This window comes from Carlito syrichta, unplaced genomic scaffold (assembly GCF_000164805.1).
Source record: "Carlito syrichta isolate Samal-C Ts95f unplaced genomic scaffold, Tarsius_syrichta-2.0.1 Scaffold315154, whole genome shotgun sequence".
In the NCBI taxonomy this organism is placed as follows: domain Eukaryota; kingdom Metazoa; phylum Chordata; class Mammalia; order Primates; family Tarsiidae; genus Carlito; species Carlito syrichta.
The window spans coordinates 214,161-223,604 of NW_007259250.1; the positions used below are offsets into that span (position 1 = coordinate 214,161).

Sequence of the window (9,444 nt, forward strand, 5' to 3'; positions counted from 1 at the left end):
CAGCATATGTTCAACACAGATGAAAGGAGAAAGTGGAAACAGCATATAGAGAAGGAGCCAGGAGCAAATTAACATCTCCATCTGGGCCGTGTGACAAAACAGAATTCATTAAAAATAACAAATTGAATTGCCAGTATAGGCCACATGTTCTATTCTGGTCTACGGTGATAAATATCATTCTTCTTGGTTAATAGAAAACTATTTTTCTCTTCTCTCTGCTAAGAACTTACAGTAGCAACCCTCAGAAACCAGAAAAAGGAAAAAAAAAAACCTGACTGCATCTTTGCATTTTCCCCAGGAAATTCCAGTCCAACAGACTCTGCATTCCCTCTAGTGAAGGACCTGGCCCAGGGCTCTGTGGTCCTTGCTGGGTTCCAGTTAAGAAACCCACATTAGGAGAAAAAAAATGTCCCAACAGTTTCTCAGGGGCTGCCCAGAAATGGGGATCCAAGATAGGCAGTAATTACAGCTTTCTAAGTCACCACAAACACACACAGATGTGCTGGGTACCCTCAGACAGGGAGAGCCAGGAGGAATTCACAGGTAAACAAGAAAGCAGTAATAAATGGTGGTTCCATGCAATGTTAGCAGGGAAAGGACTATGAGCCCTTATCCCATGTGGAGGACAGTCAGCTCCTGGAGGAAACCAGAATCCCAGAACCAGAATGGATCCTGAAAAGTGGGCTGAGCAGTTGAATTATGCATTTTCTACCATTCATCTTGGCAACCTCGGTGGTCTGTGGGGAAGAGGGGTGGTGGGTGGACATGGCAGCACTAGTGAAATTGTCTAACCACTTTTCACCTAGGCTCGACTAAAATCAGTCAAAATCCCTTCTCCCCCAGATTCCCTCCCTGTCTGTCTCTCTCCACTGTGTCTTCCCTGGGAAACTGGTCTGGTCAGTCCCTACCTTACTTTGGGCCAGTCTTTCATGTACAAGAATTGGTCTCCATAAGTCCTGCGCCATGAGGCACAGTGGGGTCAGCTGATACCACAGTACCCTGAGGCTACCACTTCTACCCTCTGTGCAGTCAGAGGCACCTTTCTGACTTGCAGCCAAATAGAGTTCTTTACAGAGACACCCAGTAACAGCAGCAGGTGGGTGTGTGTGGGCATTGTGCAGGGCATCTTTGGTACCTTCCTGGAAACAGCCTGAGGCACAAAGGTCTTGGGCACAGCACTGTGTCTGGAAGGTGATTTCACATAGTACAAATGAAAAGGTGAAGGGAGTGAGAAAGGGGAAAGAAAACACCAATAAACCAGGTTGTACTGTCTGGCAGGACCCAACCTGGCTGGGGACTCCAAAGACCTGAGGAGAGGGCTCCTCAGAGCTGCCCCTCCAGAGGCTAAGGGGCTGGGCATTGGCCATCTAACCTCCCTGAGAAACTTGAGTTATAACTGTCCTTGCCACAGTGAGGAATCAAGACTTGGAGAATTCGCATGTGCCTGTGAGTGGCAGAGACAGACTCTGACCCCAGTTCTCTCTGAATCCAGAATAAACTTAAGAATGGAGCACCTATACATGCCTTGCATGGATACACATTCCAGACAAATCTGTGACATCAGAGTCTTAATTAATATCTAAAGGTGTCTTACACCATGCCAACCATCTTATGATACCTGATGAGTAGCTGGCTGGCTGCCGGTCAAATGTGGACACCAGCCCTCCCATATGGCCATCCAAAGAAACCCTAATTTCATGGGGTTTGTGATCATGGAGCAGCAGATGCAGTGGCCAGGGCCTGAGAGGACCACAGAGGGCAGAGCCAGTGCTGGAGATGCCAAGCCTGAGAGCTTGGGCTCCCAGCCCCTTGGAAACATCCAGAGGAAACCCTTACCTCAAAACCCAGGCTCCAAGGGACCAGGCTGCCATTGTTCCAGCACTAAAGGCATCAACCATCATGAGACCTGGCAGTCAAAGACACTCAGACACACGGGAAGCACAGTGGCTATTTTGGGGACCACAGTACACAAGCCAGCTTCCCCAAATGTGAGAGTGTCCTTCCCCTTTATTATCCAAGCATGAGTCCTGGTTTCTGGAGCCATGGGCACAGGCAGGAGAAAATTTACCAGCACTAATAGTTGACTTTGGAAAGTATTGTGGAAAGGGAAACGGTGTCTTAGAAAGCTGCTTGCTGAAGTACAGAAAACGACGTCCTTTCCCTTGGGATTTTGTAGGTTGGTTACCTGGACAAAACACGTTGGATTTAACTCTTAAAGTCAGCATACGAGATGACATTAAGGATTCCTTATTCAATGCTTAAGTGTTCTAATAGCATTGTGATTGTTTCTTTAAAAATATATACTGTAACATTTACAAACACATTCTCTGAATCTTCACACTCCAGTTTTGCCCAAGAAAAGACATTTCCATCCAAAAGTCAAACACTGCAAAACACCCTGAAAAGAGACGAAGCAGACCTTAAATGTGAAGCCCTTTTCACCAACTGGCTTGCAGCACCCACAACAGAAAGGGCTTTGTTTACAACCAAATATGTTCAAATAGCAACTCTTTGATTATTTTGCCTGCAAATAGGGCACAACACAGTACAAAATGCAAACTCCATGACTCTGGGCACAGACATACAAACAAACACGGCTCTGCAAATTCCTTAGACTGGAATGATGGTTGGGATGTGGGTTTGGACACATTCAAACAGTGGCACATTCTCGCCAGTGCTTGAAGAAAGCAGTGAACAAAGGACCAGGCAGTTGCTCAAATTTAAAGGCTGCATATCTGAGACTACTTGTAACCCAACATGCAATGAAGAAAGAAGAAAACATCCTCAAATCAGTAATTCAGTTCATTATCTTGTTTGTTTGCTATTGCCAGGAGGAAAAGAAAAGGTGAGTGAGTTGTATAACTATGGGTCTATTTTATTCTCAAAAAAAAGCATGTTCTAAAAGCAAGGTCATCAATTTAGAGATGGCATGGAAAGGAAGTATACCCCAAATCCACTTACATGCCCAAAATGTAGCCCTTCATCTTTTTGTGAATAGTGCTGCAGTAAACATGCATGTGCAGGTATCTTTTTTGTAGAATGAATTGAGTTCTTCCAGGTGTATTCCCAGTAGGGAGATTGCTGAGCCATATGGGAGGTAAATTTCTAGTTGTTTTAGAAATAGCCACATTGTTTTCCAAAGAGGTGCAAGACACAAAAAGGTGCAAGACACCTTTAGATGTTAATTAAACCCTTCATTCTGGGACGATGAAAACAGGGGACCTGAAACTCACTCATGGGGCTCCAAATCATTCCAACCACAGGGATGCAAGGTTGGTAAAATACCTGCAAATAAATACACGTGATTCACCATGTAAACAGAAGCAAAACCAAAAAACATATGATCATCTCAATAGATGCAGAAAAGGCAGTCAATAAAATGCAACATGTCTTCAGGATAAAAGTCCTCAAACTGGGCATAGAAGGAACATATCTCAAAATAATAAGAACCATATATGGAAAACCTACAGCCAATATTATACTCAGTTGGGAAAAGTTGAAAATATTCTCAAAACCATCAAGAGAATGGGGAGACAGCTCACAGAATGGGAAAAAAAAATATTTGCTGACTGTATGTCTGACAAAGGGCTAACATCCAGGTTCTACAAGGAACTCAAAAGTGCCGAAAGGAAAAAAGCAAACAGCCCTACTAAAAAGTGGGGACAAGACATGATAGACACTTCTCAAAAGAAAATATATGGGCAGCCAACAGACACATGAAAAAGTGCTCAGCCTCACTCATCATCAGAGAAATGCAAATTGAAACCACACTGAGATACCACCTAATCCCTGTAAGAATGACCATCATTAATAAAACAAACAACAACAGATGCTGGTGAGGATGAGGTAAAAAAGGAATGCTTCTACACTGCTGGCAGGAATGCAAACTAGTGTAACCTTTTTAGAAAACAGTGTGGCGATTTCTAAAAGAACTAGAAGTTTACCTTCCATATGGCCCAGCAATCTCCCTACTGGGAATACACCTGGAAGAACTCAATTCATTCTACAAAAAAGATACCTGTACATGCATGTTTACTGCAGCACTATTCACAATAGCAAAAACATGGGACCAACGATGTTACCCATCGAAACTGGACTGGATAAATAAAATGTGGTACATGTACACAATGAAATATTATGCAGCCATAAATAAGGACAAACATATGGATTTCACGGCAACTTGGATGGATTTAGAGTCTATCTTACTCAGTGATCTATCACAAAAACAAAGAACAAGGTACCACATGTTCTCACTCATAAGCAGACCCTGAACATTTACTATAATACTATAAGAAAGGGATTGGCAGCAGTGGAATATTGCCAGGGTGTGGAGTGGGTATGAGAGGGCACAACATCAATACGGATACCTGATCTAAAACCAGACAAAGTGGTGATCAAAGCAAGGCCCAAACTTTACCAGTACAATGTACACTTGTATACCTAATCCTGAATTGTACCCTACATCTTTAAAATATAAAAGAAAAAAGGAAACATTCTTCCTCAGAACAGGAACAAGACAGGAATGTCCACTCTCACCACTCTCATCCAACATTGTACTGGAAGTCCTAGCAGGACCAATTCAACAAGAGAAAGAAATAAAGGCATCAAAATTGACACAGAGTAAGTTAAACTAACTCCGTTTGCGAATGACATGATTTTATACCTAGAAAAACCTAAGGAGTCCTCCAAAAAGCTTCTAGATCTGATAAATGACTCCAGTAAAGTCTCAGGATACAAACTCAATGTACAAAAGTCTGTAGCATTCCTATATACCAACAAGGCTCAGGCTAAGAACCAAATCAAGAACTCAATCTCACTCACACCAGCCACAAAATTAAAATACCTAGGAATACAAACCTAATTAAGGACATTGAAATATCTCTATAAGCAGAACTACAAAACACTGATGAAAGAAATTGTAGATGACACAAACAAATTGAAGAACATCACATTTTCATAGATTGTAAGAATCAATATTGTTAAAATGACCATACTGCCAAAATCAATCTACAGATTCAATGCATTCCCAATCAAAATACTAACTTCATTTTTCATAGAACTAGAAAAAAAATCTTAAGTTTATATGTAACCAAAAAAGAGCCCAAATACCAAAGCAATTCTAAACAACAACAGCAACAACAACAACAACAAAAACAAACAAAAAAAAACTAAAAAAAAAAAAACTGTGAAGGCATCACACTGCCTGACTTCAAATTATACTCTATGGCTAAAGTAACTAAAACAGTATGGTACTGGTACAAGAATAGACAGATAGAGCAATGGAACAGAATAGAGAACCCAGAAACAAAACCACATATCTACAACCACCCATCTTTGACAAAATCAATAAAAATAAACAATGGGGGAAGGACACTCTATAGAATAAATGGTGCTGGGAAAATTGGCTAGCCATATGCAGATGAAGCTGGACCCCTATCTCTCACCATATACAAAAATTAACTAAAGATGAATTGAAGACTTAAATGTAAGACCTGAAGCTATAAAAATCCTAGAAGAAAACCTAGGAAACACTCTTCTAGACATTGGCCTAGGCAAAGATTTTATGATGAAGACCCCCCAAAAAGCAATCACAACAAAACCAAAAAAAGACAAATGGGACTTAATTAAATTAAAAAGTTTCTGCACAATAAAATGAATGATCAACAGAGTGAAAAGAAAACCTACTGAATGGGAGGAAACAGTTGCAAATTATGCCTCAGACAAAGGGCTAATATCCAGGAGATACAAGGAACTCAAACAACATGAAAAAAACAAAACAAAAACAACCCTATCCCAAAGTGGGCAGAGAACATGAGTAGACATTGCTCAAAAGAAGACTCACAAGCTGCCAACAAACATATTAAAAAATGCTCAACCTCACTAATCATCAGAGAAACGCAAATTAAAACCACGACGAGATCTTCTCACACTAGTCAGAATGGCTATTGTTAGGCAGTCAACGAAAAACAGATGTTGGCACAGTTGTGGAGAAAAGGAGGTGCTCATTCTGTTGGTGGAATTGTAAATTATCACTGTTGGTGGGATTGTAAACTAGTTCAGCCTTTATGGAAACCTGTATGAAGATTTCTCAAAGAACTAACAATTGAATTACCACTTGTCCCAGCAATCCCACTACTAGGGATATATCCAAAGGAAAATAAATCAACATCTGAAGATAATATCTGTACTTGTATGTTCATTGCAGAACTATTCACAATAACTAAATCATGGAAGCAACCTAAGTGCCCACCAGTGATTGAGTGGATAAAGAAAATGTGGGTATATACACTAGGGAATACTACACAGCCATAAAAAGAATGAAATCACGTCCTTTTCAGCAGTATAGGTGGAGTTGGAGATCATCATCTTAAGTGAAAAGACTCAGAAACAGAAAACATACACTAAATACTCTCACATATGTGAGAGCTAAAGGACCACAGTGATGGAAATAATAGACACTGGGGACATCTATAAGGGAGGAGGTAGAGAGGTAAAATAGCATTCCAAAATTACCTGCTGGGCACATTGTTCACTACCTGGGGAATGGGTCACCTGAGACCCAATCCCCACCACTAAACAATATGTCCATGCAGTTAACATGCATGTGTATTCCCTGAATCTAAAATAAAAATGGAAAAGAACGAATATACAGTTATTGAAGAAAATAAAAGAGAAGGACTAAGAAACTTACTGCAAAAACTCACCTGCTGGCCTGGGTGTCTAATGAGGGGCAGCAGATTTGGAGACAGGAATGCTGGTTGACAATGCATGTCCTGTTAGTGTGAAAAATTAAAGAAGGAGAATGTTCACAAATAAGACAATGAAAAGGCTGTGTTAAATAGTGCCAGGAGATAACACTTTCCCTCCTGAGGATTCCTTCCATGGATTTCTGGCTCCTTTCCATCCCCTCTAACTTTACCTAAGGGGAAGAGGAGGATGTTAGTGACTGATGAATTTGGAAGAATACCCATGAGACTGCTGTCCAGGCTCTTCCCTTTTCTCTCTTTGGGAATCAGCCTGCTCTCAGAGAGCACACATCCTCCTCTGCACCTTCCAGTCAGACTTCCCACCCTGGCTCCTGGGTAGAATGTTTGAACCCCTTTGGGGTTCTAATGCAAGACTTTTGTCTCTCACACTGAGCTGTATACTTCAACCTGGGTTTTCCTGTCCAATTTGGTCTCCTCCTTTCTTTTATTTTCCAAATTGTCTAGATCTCAGTTGGAGACGAGATATTATTTATTGATATTTTCACTTTGTGACTGCTAAACCCAATATCAGTTCTTGACTCTGCTCCAGTAGAAATGGAGCTGGGCAGAAAAGGGAGTCCCATTCTCCCCATGAACCACTCTCCTCAAACTTAGTCACTGAGTTTCTGTGATGGGATGGAGAAACTGAACATCTTTAGGATGTGTTCTAGAATTCCAGGTATTTAATGCACAAAAACCAGTTCTGAAATTGATTAGCTGCCATGCATTTTGATTCCTTTTCAGAAAAATATCTAAATGGCTCATGTCATATAGACACAGCATTAAGAAAAAAATGTATGAATATGAGCGTTGTGTTATCTAAGAAATTGAGACCCACAGATGACTTTTGGACATGGTTATTCCTCTCATTATGTCTCATAAAAAGACTACTGGCCATAAAGTTATGGAATAAGTTTGATAAGACTGGTAATCAGTCTGCCAAGTGACAGATGAGCAATAATATTTTTAAGAGTGAGGCAGATAAAAGAACAAGTCACATGACTGTTTTATTTTTCACTTCACCACACTGTGGCACATGGAATAGCCTCAAGAAACAGAATGGGCGGGTGGTCAGATGTTGGGAGCCAACATCTATAGCTACATGGCTGAGGCCTGTAAAGGCCCATCTGGAAGATCGCCTCTGACATAGGATATCAGTTATACCTATAATATTGCCGTGTCATTAGTGACCAGTGTGCATACATGGCAGTAAAACTTATAAGTAAATCTGAATACACCTGATGGAAAGTGCATAGCAGAATTATTTCTCTCTGTCTTTCTAAGTTTTACTTCTTTCTAGATATTTTTTAACTTCTATTTCCTGGTAGACTGGGTAGTCAGCTCTTGCTCCCAAAGCTGTTTCCCCTAGGGCTAAGATTAGAAACTAAATTACCATGATAGTTTTGTCACCCTGCCCCTAGCCAGGTAGAACGTTTTCTTTTGTTTCATTAATTACCAAAACTCTGTCTGCTTCAGCCTATGGCCGTTATCTTGGCAACCCTGCATTTCCTTGTTCAAGAGTGTGACAGCTACTATTTGATTTTTAGAGTAGACTTGTTAGGATAAAATATATACATATACACTCATAGTTGTGTAAATTTATGCTTGCTGTTTTGTTTCCTTTTGCTACGTTACTCAAATATAATAGTTACTATACGATTTATAAAAGAATTAACGATAAGGTATTAGCTTAATAGGATATAGCATAGTATTAAAGTCCAATAACTAGATCATATAAAAATTAAAGTTTAGACATATGAAACATATGAATTATAGTAAAGTTTGGTAGTTTAAGAATAAGTTTTAATTGAGTTATAAGGCATTACGTTAAATCATAATAGGATAATAGTATAACTAACAGCTAAGTCATTTAAGTAAACTTATAGATTATAGTATAGTGTTAAGTTGATAATATTAATCGTTAAAAATATTAGGAGTCAGTAAACCTAGAGTTAACTTAGAAAAGTTTTTTGTATTAATCAGGGTATAGAACAAAGAGTATAATATGAATGATTCATTGAACATTATGGAAAACACTTTGAACGATTTGTATTGAAATTGTGCACCTGTGACCTTAATGTAAGCACGGCAGGCATCATGGAATTCGAATTGTTTGCTTGAAAATTGCAGATCTCGTGGTGGTCTTGTGATGCATAGTTTGTAAAGCACGGAACTTGTACGCCCCCAGTAAGTGATTATCACACTGCTGGAGGGTATAGAAAATGGTATATAAGTTAGAAGGAGTCCGAATAAAATTTGGCTTCAGTCCTGATCAGACTGTTCCCAGAAGAACTGCCTCCGAGTAGTCTCTTCTCGCTGTCCAGATTCTCTGGTGCGGGTACTAACCCATCCTTGGTCAGTGCTGGTCACCGACAGTCAGATCTGACAGTGAAGGAACTGGAAATTCAGTTCCCTCAGGATGAAATTGGGATAAATATACCTTTGTGAATGTCTTTAGTCATCTTTCCCTGCCCTTTGCTTACCAACACACTTGAGGGAATTAGCCATATTCATCTCCTGATCAATTATTACAGCAAAGGAAACATCATGAGTGTTTTCTGGACCTCTACCATTCCCTTTGTGGCTGCACCTGTAATTCTTATAGACTTGAATCAAAGTCTTTTGATAATAAGTCACTTGTATCTATCAACACAGGAATCTTCAGCTTTTATAAAAAGGTGTAAAGAGGAGAGACCCT

The 9,444-nt window shown here is 40.0% G+C and overlaps 1 protein-coding gene across 1 annotated transcript in view; it reads right to left on the minus strand.

Moving 5' to 3' along the window:
• Positions 1–6,770, minus strand: part of LOC103274985 (inactive carboxypeptidase-like protein X2) — a 125,166-nt gene extending 118,396 nt beyond the window's left edge. Inside the window, 1 exon segment of the mRNA XM_021706112.1 lies at positions 6,705–6,770. Within this exon segment, the coding sequence (XP_021561787.1) occupies positions 6,705–6,770 (66 nt within the window).
• Positions 6,771–9,444: the final 2,674 nt, after the last annotated feature.